This window comes from Pagrus major, chromosome 16 (assembly GCF_040436345.1).
Source record: "Pagrus major chromosome 16, Pma_NU_1.0".
NCBI classification, from domain to species: domain Eukaryota; kingdom Metazoa; phylum Chordata; class Actinopteri; order Spariformes; family Sparidae; genus Pagrus; species Pagrus major.
In genome coordinates this window covers 29,751,586-29,767,383 of record NC_133230.1, presented here as the reverse complement: position 1 = coordinate 29,767,383, position 15,798 = coordinate 29,751,586, and the positions used below count along the sequence as shown (strand labels likewise).

The following is a 15,798-nucleotide window of genomic DNA, read 5'->3' as shown; positions in this document are numbered from 1 at the left end:
AGAGAAGACTCCTTGTTTTTCATGTAAAGGTGCTCCACAGCACAACTGGCATATTTTTAAATAGCTTGATGGCATTTTTCATTGTATTTTTTGCATATACGGTAGGGTCTGAAAGATACCAAGGTATCTCTAGAGAAAAATCTCACCAAATCTCTAATATTGTCACGTAAACCTGGAATTAAGTAAAAAGTTTGAGGATTCAGAAAGTAAATGAAAGTGTCAGAGGTTAAATTGTTTTTCTAAGCTATGAGGGGCTTTCTGAGCATCAGATCATGGCTAGACTAAGGTTTCTAAGGGGGCAGTGCATGAAACTGGATCAAATTGTATCCAAAGCACAATTGGGCAGACCCAAAGTGACCAGACCAGACATCAGATGATCCATCAAGCTTAGTTCCCAGATACAGAATTTGCAAAATAAACAACACTAGATTCCAGTCAGTCCTTTCTAAAGAAGGCTGTCTTGTAGTGGTCTCAGAGGACGAGTAGCAGTTTCTAAACCACTTCTCGGGAGAGGAAACAAGGCCAAATGCTCGAGGTGGACTAATAAATACCAGAATTTCACAGTGGATGAAAAGATAAAAAGTCCTATTTACTTATGAATCAAAGTTAGAGATTTATGTCAGTAACAGAAGGCTGTATGTAAGGAGATCAGCAAGAGAGAGAATAATACCACTGCATATCAAACTGTGGGAAAATTCAAGTTTGGGGCTGTTTTGCCTCCTCCAGAATTGACTCAATCCTGGAGAAAGATTGATACTGCAGCAGGATAATGAGCCCAAACAAACCTCAAATATTTGCAAGAGCTACTTGAAGACCAAAGAAGACCCAGGAGGCCAGACTGTCAGACTCTTCCACAGTCACCTGACCTCAACCCTATTCAACATATAGGCGGACATTTGAAGAATAAGAAAGCCAAGCATTCTGTGACATAACAAGAAGCTTTCTAGTGGTCTCAGACTTTTGGACCCCATCAATACAGTATAATCTTCGAAGATAATCTAAGTTATTAACCTGTATGCATACAACGATAATGGAGTTGTCTTTTCTGCAAATTAAATTTTACCACTGTCTTTTTGTTTAATTGTAATATGTCGTCACAGTTTCTACTTTCTCATAAAACTTAGTCTATAAAAAGGGTTTTAGTCCTTGGTTAACGTTCAACGCAGTTCCAAGGGGTGATTGAGGAGCTCTGAAGCTGCTTTGTTGCACACTGAGTTTAAGAGAACAGTGTTGTGCAGCAAATAGTAAGCTGTTAGTTGCACTGTGTAGAAAAATCTTCTTCTCAGCAGGTGAGAGTGTTTGGAGCGAGCAGAGCCTATTATCCATCTGACCCAGATGCTATGCCTCCCCTATTTAAATGCTGCAGTTACTGTACTTGGTGCTGCATGAAGTAAAACATGTGTTACAATGTTTGAAGGCCAGGCCTCCTACAGTAGGTTTCAATTGATAGATGGCTTGAGTAATTTGTTTACACGTTCTATGCTTGGTTAACGAAACATGTAATATCCACTTTTACAGCAGCTAGAAAAAGTAAACGGTTCCCTTTAGAGATGCACTGTGAGTGCACTCACCCAATGGTTACAGCTTGTCTTCACTAACCACTCTTTTTTTCCTTCCCTTTTTGTCTTCCTCTACTTGCGTGTCGTCCACGCGCAGAGAAGGAGAAACGAGTGAAGTCGGGTTCAGACGGGGAGGGAGCCAGTAGCTCGCAGTCGGACAGCTCGGCCAGCCTGGGTAGCATGAAGGGAGGAGGTGAGTCGTGTCACCCATCATCACATCTTTCTCTCCCCCTCACCCTCCACATTGCAGCAACCGTTGCCTCGGGGCAGGGTTGCCGCTTGTCAAAGGTTGGCTGATATTGAGGTTGTGGGTCAGCTGACGACAATCTGAATTTTCGAGGTTATTCTTTCTCACTAGCATCATTACAGTGAACAGCCAGTGACATTTTTAAAGTGATTATGTATGATGATAATGGCTCTCTTTAATTTGAAAACATTAAGCTCCCTCCCTGTGTTTGAGGTCCATTAAAAACAAATCTGTCTTCACTGATCCGCATGACAGTTTATGATGATAGAGAGCTCTTCATGGACAAACAGTCATATTCAGTCTGACTCTGGAAGTACAGTTATGGTTCTGTTTATGTTAAAATCATGAAACCCACATTTCCTGTGACCTTCTTGTCGATCAGATTTATAAGATTCCAGGGTCAGGCCTTCTAAGCATGCTGTTGATATCCAGTGAGCCAGACAACCTTAAGGCATTATTAGCGCCACATTTTGTCCACAGCCTCAGATACAATGAGATCTGAACGTCCTGTTGCCTGTAGCACAATAGCTGTACACTTAGTCCTCATAATGCTCTCTTTGTTAGTCTGTTCTGTGCATGCCTTTTTCCTGTCAGACTTTGTAGGACTGAAAAACCTCCTATTGCTGCTGGAGGTTTTGAAGTAGAGGCAGTCCTTTTTCTTTTCCGGCAAACATCTGAAAACATCAGCTGTGTCCCCCTCTGCTGGGCCAGGTGGCCTCCAGCCAGAGAGGGATCTCTCTAAATCTGTTCTGACACTATATGTGGCCCTGAATGTTTATCGTTTTAGTGCCGACACAGGTTTTAAGGATGATCCATGGTGAGAAGACTCAACAAAGTAGGACTTGGGAACAGATTCTGGTGACAGAGAGGATTGGTGTGCGATACGTACTCCACTGTACCATTCGGTGCATCTTTCAGCTGCAAGCGGATTGCATTTCTGTAAAAAATTGTTGTACCGCAGAGTAATACATGGTGGAAGCTTCTGAGTGCCTTTTGAAACAGGCAGAGCATTTCTCTAAAGCAGTGATTGGGGACAACAGGACTTTAGAGCTATCAGTAGGTTACAGTTATGTACCCTTCACTTTGGCTGATCAGATGGCATGCCACTGCTGCTAAGTCAGAGGGACTCTCAGGATCAGTGGCGTTGTCAGAGGTGAGTCAGCTTTTATCTGTGAGACATGATACCTTCAACTCTCCCCTGACGCCAGGCCTCTTGCAGTCGCTGGAAGACAGAATGCCACTTCTTCTTGTGTCAGTCTCTGATTGTTGCAGGATTGTTGATGCCTGAAAGGCATGAGTTTAGAATAGAAAGACATTTATTTACTTTCCGAAATGACAAAGCGAAGCAGTGAATCCTTATGCAGATTACTTTTCTTTCCATTGATTACTTGCAAATCATTGCAGCTCTAGTTAAATGTGCCAGCTGTACTTTACTACCATAGCCCCACTTCCACCTTAACAAACATCTAAGCTGTTAAATGAAGGACATTACCAACAAATGAGCCTTGATCCCCCCTTTCTTTCCCCTTGGATGACAGTCCTAGTCCCACAATATTGCCTTCTTCACAACAGCAGAATACTTTAAATGCCTTGAAAACAGTGTTGAAAGAGAGGACAGGTTGAAGGGACTCTCGTTGAAATGTAGAATATGGGGAAAAAGGTCATTTAACGATTTTAAGTTTGAGCATTGAAGAGCGAGTGTAACAGAGTCGAATTGTGCTGCCATTAGAAGAGTCATTAAGTTTTTCCAGGTCTCTATGGGCAACATTAGCCTAAAGACTAGACAGAAATTAGTGTTGACACAAGTTATTGACACACATTAATCATCAGCCAGAGCCATTACAAGCCAATCCCATTACAGATCAGTGGTGTCACCGTGGTTAGGCGTGTGAGTCAGGGGGTTACTCCATGCTCACTAATCACAAAGTGACAATTTACAGATGGCTGCATCCATGAGATACATTAGAGCCTTCATAAGTTAAAGTGGGCTTTAACAAATACCATGGCTACTGTTTCCTGTATGATAATCAGAGGATCCAATCAAATGAGCACTTGGGAGTATATTTATCTTCAATATTACACCGTTGTCTTCCAGGCTAGGAGTTGAATCTAATGGTGAATGTGAAGGGTTGCAAGTCAAGTTTTGCACATTTATATGCCAGATTTTCTCAAAGTGCTGCTTGTTTGTTTTGTGTTACAGAGGTAGCCACAGCAAAACTTCTGGATTTGGCAGAGGGAGCCAACGTGGCGCTGGTCCACTCAGGAACAAAGCAGACTGAATCGGATCCCTTTATGGTGCATAATCACGCAACAGAGAACAACAATACTGTATGGGTAAGATGAGAGTCGGGCTGGTCAGGAAGTTTCAGTTGCTTAGGCTTGATAAGAAGGGAAGACAAGAATGCCACGCAGGAAACACTGATCAATTAGACTGATGATGTACTATACCTGCTGTATTTCAAGGAGTGGATGCTATAGTTGTGCAGCTGCTATGCAGAGTTAGACAATAACCCATTGACAAGGTTGGCCTCATCAAATGGTCACATAGCAAGAGAGGGTGTGGGGCTACGGGCAGTTTAGATTAACCTCCCAAGACCGTTTGAAACTGGAAAAAAGTGGCAAGAGTTGACAGTGTCTCAGCATCTGGTGAATAAATATGCTTCTACTTATTATCTCTCAGGACATGAACTTTATCTTTAACCATCATGTGTATGTTCTGTCCTGCAGGAGTTGGAGGACGGTCTGGACGAGGCTTTCTCAAGGTGAGATTAACTGTGATCTTGAGTTATCCCTAAACAGCCACACAGGCTGCTGGTCTGGAAATAACCACCTGTGGTTAGGGCTGCCTCTGCTTGGCCCAACCCAGTACACTCCCACAGGCAGGAGACAGGCTCAGTTTACAGGCCTGGTCGCAGCCAACACCCACCCTGAGTCATGCTGCTTTTGTAGGCTCAGTTTACCAACATCTCAGGCCCACACACTGATTTTTATAGGAGCTCATTAAGCCTGTGATTACAAAAGGGTGCTGCTGAGGGTAGGTCATTTTTGGTAAATAATAGTCTTTAAAATGTTGTATTAGAATAAAAACACACATAGAAAAACTCTGAAAGAAGATCAGGACTCTGGGTTCTCTAGGTTCAAGGTTGACGGTAAAGTGGAAAGCCAGCTGCCTTTGCTGATTGGAATTCCTTAAACTCCATCTACGCCATCAACAAACTAATCAGCATGGAGCTGGAGTCATCTGTGATTAATGTTTCAATTTAGTGTGTATCAGCAGCACACTCAGATGAGCTGTGGTGGTCCACTGTCAGGTTGCATAGTGCAACTGTTTACAGCTGTTTGTTTGGGACCGTCTTTCAACACTTAATGAGTGCATTTATTTCCTTTGGCTCTGCTTTTCATTGACCCTGCTAATTCAACAATGGGGCTTCTTATTCTCTCACTTTTAAGTGAGTGAAAGGGAGAGTGGGCTCTACAGTCGCTGTAATCAAGTGCTAAGAGGCCATTTTAGCCTTGTTATCAGGCAGTTCTTTTGACTACACACTGTAATTGCACCCTAACGCCTTTAATCTCCCGCTCTGTGATTAATGAAGATGTTCCCAGAGCAGAGATGCACCCACATGAAGATTTCTGTATTGGAAGGAAAGTCAGGGGCCTGAGGGACAGGTTAATGTCCATCAGGAGAAGCTGATTGCACAGGTTGACTTTGAGGTCACATTCTGTTAATGAGGATATTGCAGAATGAAGGTGTTTGTGTTATATTCACTGTACCTGATAGTTGGTGTGTGGCACATACAGGCTCGCGCGAAGTTTAAAATAAGCTCTTGATTAACGGATTGTTTATAGTTCAGCAGCAAAAACCTGTATTGTCATCACTGTTCCTTCTGAGTAGTTTAAATCAAAAAAAGACTATAAACAGCAGAGGGGTCAGAGGGTGCAACTTCTATTAATCTTGAGAAACACATGCATCATATACTGCTACTTTATTGTTTTTTATGCTTCCCAAGTGACAGATTATGCAATCCTAAATCTGATCAAGGTACTCTGTATGCCTCCCAACATGTGACCGTTATCACAGAAAAATCTGGTGCCTCACTGCAACTACAAAGTTTCAATCCTGTGGTTCAAAGTGGATGTTGCTAACTTGAAATTCCTTTTTATTTTTTGACAAGCGACATTTAAATTCTCTTAGATGAGCAGTTTTGCCCTCTTTCGCTGTGAACTGCAGATAAATTCATATGTTGAGATGTTTGTGTTGCATTTTAGAGACTGCACTGCCATCTGCTGGTGGTAGAGTGTTGAACAGTTGAGGATGTAGAGTATCTGTTGATCATAACAGAGGAAGATCAGTATGATGTGCGCAGGGTTTGGTAGAAGCAGACTACATGTAATTGGGATAACATAATTAGATTACAAAAAATAGGTTATTATACTCAAACCAGATTTCACTTGAAAACGTTTTAACTTATTTGGAGCTAAAAAAGTATTACTTGAATACATTTTTACAGTAAATATGGCTTTTTTTTTTTTTTTATTAAACTACAGCCCATGTTGTAGAATATAAACATTACAGTTGTAATTTCTACCAGAACTGTTTTTGTAAGGGTGATTTGATTTTACCAAATTTAAATGCTGAACAATACAAGATGGAAAATTAAAATGGTAAAATGTCTAAAGGGGCTGTATGTAACAATGTGTAATGTAATATTTTTTTAGGTGATGTGAAAAATGAGACCATCCCCATCTCTCTTGGTTGTCTACACAAGTCTGTAGATGATTTGTTTAGGTTGTTTAATGCTGCTGGACCGTGGATTTCTTTGTAAAGGACTTCGGTTGGATTTTCCGTGACAGTCAAAATTATTTGACTTTATGCATGTGTTTGTGTGTTGTGGCTGTGTCCATTTTTTTGGTATAATGTGCAATTTATTTTTTTAGGTTTCCTATCTTGTAAAGATTGAGGTTAAAAAGGCATGTTTGCCTATGGCATAAGAATTTTGGAAGTAAAAGTCACAGCGGCCACAATAAATGTACCCATTCACTTTTCTATAATGCTGTTCAGAATAGTTAAGACTTTAATTGTTGCCTGACTTGTGATGTTTCCTTTGCACCCCCAGCCGCAGTCTGGATAGCTTTGAATCCTACTCAGGTAACAATGTCATTCACCAGATCTAGTGACTTCCATTCTCCCCAAGTCAGCCCACTATTCAAACCTGCTCATCTGTCTGGATATCAGTGTTCATCCAGATTGATTAAAACTCATGTCGTTTCACGCATTCTTATATGGCCATATTCCATTAACAAGTCTTGTAAAAGTTACTAAGAGATACATCAGAGGGCAAAACTCCCTCGTTGTCATTGTCACAGTTTGATCCATCCCTGAGCCTCATAAGACAACTACCACAGAGCCTGATGTGGTCGGCCACTGTGTCCACATCTTCATCACAAATGTTTCATGTGTGTCCGCCTCACATCCATCAGATGTGCACTCTGCCAGTACTGTGACGCTGGATAAAAGATGTCATGGTGAATAAAAAATGGTGTGTGTTCACATGTAGATCTAACATGTTTGTGTTTAAAGGTCCCATATTGCAGAAAGTGAGATTTCCTTTCAATGTCATTATTTTTTTATTATGAAGCAGGTCTAGATGCTATATAAATGCAGTGAAAGTAATGAAATGCTCAATCCACACGGCCCATATTTAGAAACAGTGCCTTTAAACAAGCCATTTATGTTAGGTTGGGATGTCACAACTATGCAGTCACCGCCTTCAGCCAAGCTCCCAGCACAGCTGTGGTTGCAAAAACACAAGCAGAACTGATGCAGATAGAGACGGTACTTCTCATTTCTCTTATTTGTTGTTTCGAGCTAGGAGCAAGGACATGAGAACAGCCTTCACGGAAGTCTTTTACCGGCCAACACGCCCCTTTAGTTATTGACTGGACGCACATCACAACATGACTGGAGTTTCATACCGGAGTGAAGACAGATATCAGATTAAACTCAAGTCTATCACCAACAAGTTTTATATTTTGTTTGTTTTCTGATTCACCAGCGAGTTAACATGTATCAGCCTGGTTGTAGGAGAACAACAGGACCACAAACATCTTCATTTATTGGAAACATTTTTTTTTTAAGGTCTGTTTTAAACACATGAGGCTGATCATTCCTGAGCTTCGGCTTTCATATGTTAATGTTACATCACTTCAGTTTTCCCTGAAACATTTAGCCTAAAAATAGCTTTCAGTGTCCAGAAGACGCCATAATCTCATTCTGGTTTGGTAAATGATGATTTCACAATAAGAATATCAATGCATACAGAGGCAAATAATGAATACATACATATATATATATATGTATATATATATATATATATATATATATATATATATATATATATATATATATATATATATACATATATATATATATATATATATATATATATATATATACATATATATATATATATACATATATATATATATATATATATATATATATATATACATATATATATATATATATATATATATACATATATATATATATATATATATATATATATATATATATATATATATATATATATATATATATATATATATATATATATAGTTCTGTGAGTTGAAATGGTTCCTGTGCCTCCGAGCAGACACAGTATAAATACAGACTGCAGCTGTTTGTTAAACAGGTAACAGACAGAAAATCACAGGGGCAGTTTGAACTTAAAGGTTGTGGGTTCACAAAAAAGCCTGGTCCAGGTCATAAAACTAAACTTTGTGATTATTATCAGATGAGCTGCTGGTGAGTGAAATAAAGCATCTCATTAATGAGGAGAACATTACATTACCTGCACTATAAGAAATAATATGCAATTACGCACGCGGCACATCAGTTTAACTTTATTGATTATTTAAATCTCTCCACAAATTTTAGTTCTGTGTTATAATTTACATATATATAGATAATGGCATTTTTGGCATAAATTCCTCTGACGTCTCTACAGCTGTTAAAGCCGACTGACAGCTGATCCAGCTGTGATCAGCTGCAGCCGTCATCACGTGACGCTGCAGAGGAAAGGACCTCTCATTTGTCTTAAAACAGATATCCTCGGTCCTCTCAGCCCCCCATGGTTTCCTCACGTCTCTCCACGAATCCATGGTGGGCGGGACTAAGACTCAAGGAAAGGAGCAAGTGAGGGAAATGTGGAAACAATGTAGGTGAAATGAGAAGTACCCACAGTGGTCAGTGCCTGCTCAGGTCCATGAGAGCTGACCAATCAGAGTGGACTTGGCTTTTCAGGAGAGGGCGTTAAAGAGACAGGCACTAAAACAGAGACAGGCTGAATAGAAGTCCTGCAGCAATGGACAGTAAGAGAAAAATGTGTTTTTTAATATAGCGTATATAAACTTAATACATTTTCTATTAGATACCCATACTAAAAGCATGAAAATGACCATAATATGGGACCTTTAGAATATAGAATTTTGTCTCATGTTGAGTTCATGAAGGGAATCAGTTTTATCACTACATGTGACTTTTTATCATGATTCTTTCCATTACATTATAAAAGGAATCTTGATCATTAACCAGGTTTCCAGTTGTTAATAAAATTTCTGTTTTCCTTTGTTCCTCCAGACTCGCTGAGTCTCGCACTAACCCCCAGGTCCTGGACATTGGGGTAAACCCTCAGGATTTAAACACTGAAGAGTGCCTGTCCCCAGGCAAATGGGACCAAGAGGACACAGACTTCACTGCACAAAAAGACACTTTTGGGTTCTAATGTGAAGCCTCTGCCAAGAAAAACAGGGAATGATGTGAGATGGTGAGATGGTGGTAAAGCATGGATGGAAACTGGAGTGACAAACGAGACATTTGTGACATCAGTAGGGTTTCCCACCATTTCCCTGCTGCCAAGTCCTCTCAGTGGCTCTCTGATGCTTCTGCATCAACACAACCAGAGAAGGACAACATGAGCAGGCTGCTCTCAGAACAGGCCAAAGCAATACAAACCAATTTACCCCTTTTCTATGAAACGACATGCAGTCATTTAATGTTTGTTACAGTCAGTGTATTACTTCCTTTTTTGTGTCTGTTTACCCATTCACTGTTTGTAATGTGTTTGTGGTATGTGCTTGTGTACACTGCGTAAAACAAATTAGGTGTGTGCGTGCGCAGGTGCGAATGTACAAAGTGAGACATAAGAACTATGGTGTGAGATGAGTTTGGAACAGTTCATTAAGTGTCACTAAGGTAAAGGTCAAGAAGGGTGCTGTCACATACTTGCTTTACTTAGAGATGGAGAGGTGTGACTGGATAAGAGGGAAAACTCACCGGTGAAGCCACCGATGCATCAGTTCCAGTATTGGGCAAAGCAGTAAAGTTACTACCTATGTGCTTCAAGGATTCAGCCTGTTGTTGGGCAACAAAAGCTTTAAAAAAGTGTGTGTGTGTGTGTGTGTGTGTGTGTGTGTGTGTGTGTGTGTGTGTGTGTGTGTGTGTGTGTGTGTGTGTGTGTGTGTGTGTGTGTGTGTGTGTGTGTGTGTGTGTGTGTGTGTGTGTGGTGAAGAGTTTGTGTGAGAAGTTGATGAGACAAAATGACAATCTTATTTTTTTTCTAATGCAAAATCTATTTTTGCACTCAGCATTCATTAATTTTTAAGAGCGCATATTTTTATTTGAGGGAATTTTATGTCCGTAAACTCAAACTCATTATTTAGATGCATATACAGTGTCTCTATTCAAACCCCTTGGACTTTTTACTGTTTTTTTGTTTTACAACTTTGAATCACAATAATCACGTTGTTAATGAGGTTAATGGCAAGATTTATCATCATTGTAGAGAACTGTGAATCTCCAAATAGCATCACATTTCTAAGTGAGACGGTTGCGATTCTCTCTCTGGTTCATGGACAAGACTTGGATGGGAAAGTCTAGAGTTATTTTCTTTTCACTTTAACATTACAGTGTTTTCTTCGACCATGTTACCAAGTCACAAAATTCATAGTTGAAGAACAAAACATGAAGTCCAAGAGGGAAAATGTGTTTTATCTGCACTCTATGTTAAATTATATTGTTGCATTGACTTTGCTAGTTTACTTCTTTTTCCGGGGGGATGGTTCCCAGTGTTATTTTTGGCATTTGTTTATGTATGAATTTAATTTAATTCATTAATTTCCATAAATTTTAATCAAAGTCAAAGTGTGTATGTGTGATGTTTATTTCAAAGTGAGATTATTTTATTTCTTGTAAACTCTGATGTACCTCTTTACTTTTTGGGCTTTTTAACATAACGCACAAACAAGTGAACTCAACTACGGCTCTACTATTAAGGTCTGAGTTCACATGCATTGCAAAGGAAAATAAACCTTTCCATGCAGATATTCAGGTTTCATTTTTCGAGGTCTTGAGGTATCTGCTGTTGAGACTCCCGCAGACACCCCAATACAGTGGAGGTAAATGGGTCGAATATTTCAGAACTACTGTCAACAGCAGACTGTAAAAAGAAGGAAGAGATACAGTAAAATACATGTTTGAATTCTTCAGTGAAACCACAGTTTATTTCCCTTAAGAAAACATTTTTATTGAGGCAGGAAACAAAATGTAGTTGTAGTAATAGTACCACTATCTAAGGCAACACAGTGGGTTATGAATAATCTCAGACCTACAAAAAACCTTTCATTATCTGCCTATTATTTTCCTTATTAATTTATGATTTGTTGTTCTGTAAAATGTCAGAAAATAGTGAAAATAATTTTCCTTAAAAAAAAATCAATGGTAATTTCTTCAGATCATTTGTTTTGTCTGACTAACACTGCGAAAACAATATAAATTTAAAATACAGAAAAGGCAGCATCAATCTGCCTCTCCCTTGGATCATAATATCTCAACAACTATTATCCTGACTGACATTCAGTTTACCCTGGAATTGCTACACACACTAAACATTCAAAATGTAATTAGTTGATTACCTTAGAAACATCTTACTGTATAGGTCAGTTAATATGTTGAATGCGGGACAGCTTTTTGTTGCAATGTGAGAGACTGCACTGCCATCTGCTGGCTGTCTTGAAGGACCTCTGAAGTACCTGTTGAGCACAGTGAGAAACAAGCCAACATGTTTTCCATCCTGAGTTTGGAAAAAATATGGGATGACGGTTAATTTGTTTGTTTTTTTATATCACTTTTAAGGTAATTTACCATTAACACACTTGTGACTTGTCTGGATGAAGAGTCCCTCATTTTTAGCCCACAGTTGATTGATCCCTGTGCTTCATCGGTTTCTCTGCAGCAGGACCTGATGTAGTCCTCCACTGTGTTCACATCCTCATCATGCTTTTTTCTCTGCCTCATGCTCATCATGTTTGCATTGTGTTAGTACCATGTTACTGAATGAGAGATGTGACAGTGAGCCAAAACCATGTGTTTATACAGTATATACAGTCGTGGTCAAACGTTTCCATATACTTGTAAAGAACAAACATGGCAGTCTTGAGTTCCAATGATTTCTACAGCTCAAGACTGCCATCATATACTGTACTTCATGTTCTTTACGGGTGTATGTAAACTGTCAAGTAAAATGGTATTTTCATGTGTTTATAGCAAAGTGAACAAGGGAAATATTTTTGTCACACTTTCCTGTTGTTGAATTTTTCATCATGATTGAAATGAATTGCGTTAATAACTTAAACTAAATCATACATTGTAACTGTGGTACTGATGATGTAACAGGAAGTAAATAGATAAGCATAATAACATAGGCGAAATCAGAGTGTGTAATCCATTCTTCCTGTCGTCGCAGCTTCTTCCTGTTTTTTTCACAGAGGACATCAATTGAAGACACCGAGTTGACCTTTTTAGTCATATCTGACCATTGTGCCTTTTTTCATCACAATTATTTTTTGATAAACACAGAAAAGCTCTGTTGTACAGAAGTCCGTCCTTTCAGCTGAAATAGATTGACTCTGTTATACTCTATTTTGTTTTTATCATTCTATTAAAAAATACAAAAGACAACCTTTTGTTGATCCACCTTTTATTTGTTCACTTCTCTACAAGGAAATACAATCATTTCAACCACAATATCAACCTTGAGCATTAACCAGGTTTCATCTCAGCAGTTGTTAATAAAATGGCTATTTTCTATTGTTCCTCCAGACTCTGAGTCTCGCACTAACCCACAGGTCCTGGACATTGTGGTAAACCCTCAAGACTTCAACACAGTGGAACTAAGAGGACACAGAATTCACTTCATTCACTGCACAAAGAGACAATTTTGATATGATGAGGAGAAATGGTGGTTATATGGAAAATGCAGAAGTAGATAAACCTTCTTCATGCTACACTGTCCTCTCAGTGGTGCAGTCTAGTGTCTCTCTGATGCCTCTACATCTACATTACCAGAGAAGGACAACATTAGCAGGCTGCTCAGACAGCATGACATTTATGAAAGTGTATGTATGAGCAGTGTATATGTTTACAACCTTAGACATGACTGTGTACACAGATATTCTGATAACTCTGCACACATCTTCAGTGATGTTCCTGGAATGTTGGTGTTTGGGGTCCGTCAACATCATACACCCTCCTCCAGGTGGCGCAACCTTGTTTCCAGACGGCTAGCTACTTATGACTCTATGGCTCCCCTCTTTTGAGCCACAGCAATCTTGAAGCCTTCAATGTGGCTCAATTTGGAGCAGTGAGGTAAAAATTTCAGTGGTGCCATATTATATGTTACTTACTTTATATACTAGAGAAAGATAATACAACCTAGAGTATATGTTAAAGGACTCAGTGTTTATTTTAACAGCAACATCTTAATGTTTTGGATTTCTTTTGTATGAAAATCTGTTTAGTTACATTCTCTTTTTCCCTATTTTGAACCGTATCTGAATTCAACGTCAGTCAGCATCAAACTTATTTAGATTTATGTACAGTACCTGTGTTCACCCCTCTCTTGGATTTTTGATTATATAAATATAAGAACAAAAGAAACACCCTCAGTCAGAATATCCTCAACTGCCCCTTGACCTCCTGCTCAGAAAAAGTGAGGTTAAGGCGTCAGAGGATGAGATCAAATCACCTCACCTCTGCAGCCAGGACCCTTTGCTCAGTAACAAATGACTATAGAGACATTGTTTATAAATCCAAGAAAGAAAGCAGGAAGGGGGGAAACCAGTAGCCTCAACTGAACTGTTTTGCTGAAGATGAGTTTAAATGCATCTTAACAATCAGGGTCTGTCACAATTTGTAAAGCAATTCTTATTCAAATAGTAATATACAGTAGAGGTAATGCACACAAATAGCAGATATTATCATGTAGCAAGGCATTTGTTGTTTCTCTGGAAAAAAAGGAATACATTTCTTGACCTAAAGACATATAATCCAGATGAAGATTAGAGCAGATATCTGTCTGCCAACGGACTCAGTAGGAGGAAATAACTATATAGTTTGCAGTGCAGTTTTATTTGGTCAAAATATGCGAGACAAAACAATCCGCTTTACTATCGTGACATTAAGTACATTTCATCATCCAATTCCTGCGTTTACTCGCACTTGCATCATCCTGCCAAGTTTTGACAATGCTGAGGCTGCAGATATTTCCTGTTTTCAAAATAAAAGAAAATGAGCCTTAGCCGCAGACGAATATGGGAATGAGGAAATGACTCCAAACGTGATCATTAAAGCTGCATTCAATCACCCAAACACTGTTGGGTGCGCTTTATAAATTCACGTTGATGTAGTTGAACAACTATTAATGCCCGCTGTAACTTATGCCTGTGTTTGAGCAGCTGTTGATTCAGTCACGTGTTGCACACCGGTAAAAAGTCAGCCGCCATGCTCAGACAAACATTTTATTTTGAAGGCATTCTAAAAGAGCTTTCTAAAAGAGCACGAGACACTTCAGATGCGGTTCATACAGAAGGAGCGGTAAGAAAAGGCAGGATGAGGCACGAGATGCTGGCGCTGTGGTTACTTTCAGGTGAGTAATAACGATGATGTTTCATTTAAACGATTAATTGAAACCAAATCCTGTAACATGAATAACAAAGACTCAAGACCTCCGGTGTTTAAAGTTTCTCTGCTGACTTTGTAGCACGTTGCGTCAGTCAGTTGCATGACACACTCCGCTCGTTTTATGAACTGTGCACGGTGACCGATGTGAAATGAATGTTTTAATAGGAAACCCTTTTTACAAAGCGCCGACGTTTAAGCACTCGGATGTTAACCACTCTGTAGCGACATGATAAGAAATGGTTTGAGGAGTACTGAGCATTTACTATTTAGCGTTTATTAAAGCATTGTGTATTTATACTACGTCGTTATTTAACGTTTATGTCGAGCGGATCAAATCCAGATGACGCGTTATGTTATCAGCTGGGAGTGGGAAGGAGCGACTGGGTTAAACACAAACACACACACACACACACGTGGAGTGAGAGACGGGCCGGTTGTATGTAGTATGTGTCAGGGGGCGGGGTTTAGTGTTATGGGGTGATCAGGCCGAGGCCGTGCAGGAGGAGATGTCAGTTGGCACAGAGCACGGGGGAATACCCACACAGTGATACGTGACTTAGTGTATGTTTCAAGATGTCCTGTTTTTGAAGCATGTAAAAACAATTTTTTCAATTTTTCAAAAATCCTTGAGACACATTAATAGTTAAAATTGCATTTTTTATTTCACTTTTTAATTTTAGTTATTCGTTTCATCAGTATTTGTGGCAGTCAAATTCTCATTTGAATTGTAAACTAATGTCATGTTTTACAAGTGTCTGTTCGTATTATGACAATTGTCCATATCGCACAGATGTTGGCTTCTGGTGACCTGTTTGTCGTTTTGTCCCCAGCCTGCTGTCTAACACTTGGCCATGCACTCAACTGCAGTGTCACTCTGGATGATGGCCGAGCAACATACAGCATCTCAGGCTTGCCTCAAGTCTCAGCTGGAGACTGGGACTACACATGGGCCAACTCAACTGTAAGTTAGATGA

General features: G+C 39.4%; 1 protein-coding gene across 4 annotated transcripts in view; it reads left to right on the top strand.

The window, feature by feature from the left end:
* ldlrap1b (low density lipoprotein receptor adaptor protein 1b) overlaps positions 1-11,188 on the top strand; it is a 39,485-nt gene extending 28,297 nt beyond the window's left edge. The window contains exons 6-9 of one of the 4 annotated variants that reach the window (XM_073483931.1): positions 1,657-1,752; positions 4,007-4,140; positions 4,534-4,568; positions 9,446-11,188. In XM_073483931.1, coding sequence (XP_073340032.1) covers positions 1,657-1,752; positions 4,007-4,140; positions 4,534-4,568; positions 9,446-9,590 — 410 coding nt within the window. In that variant the 3' untranslated portion in view covers positions 9,591-11,188. The other 3 variants (XM_073483932.1, XM_073483933.1, XM_073483934.1) reach the window with 3 other exon arrangements.
* The last annotated feature ends 4,610 nt before the right edge of the window (positions 11,189-15,798 follow it).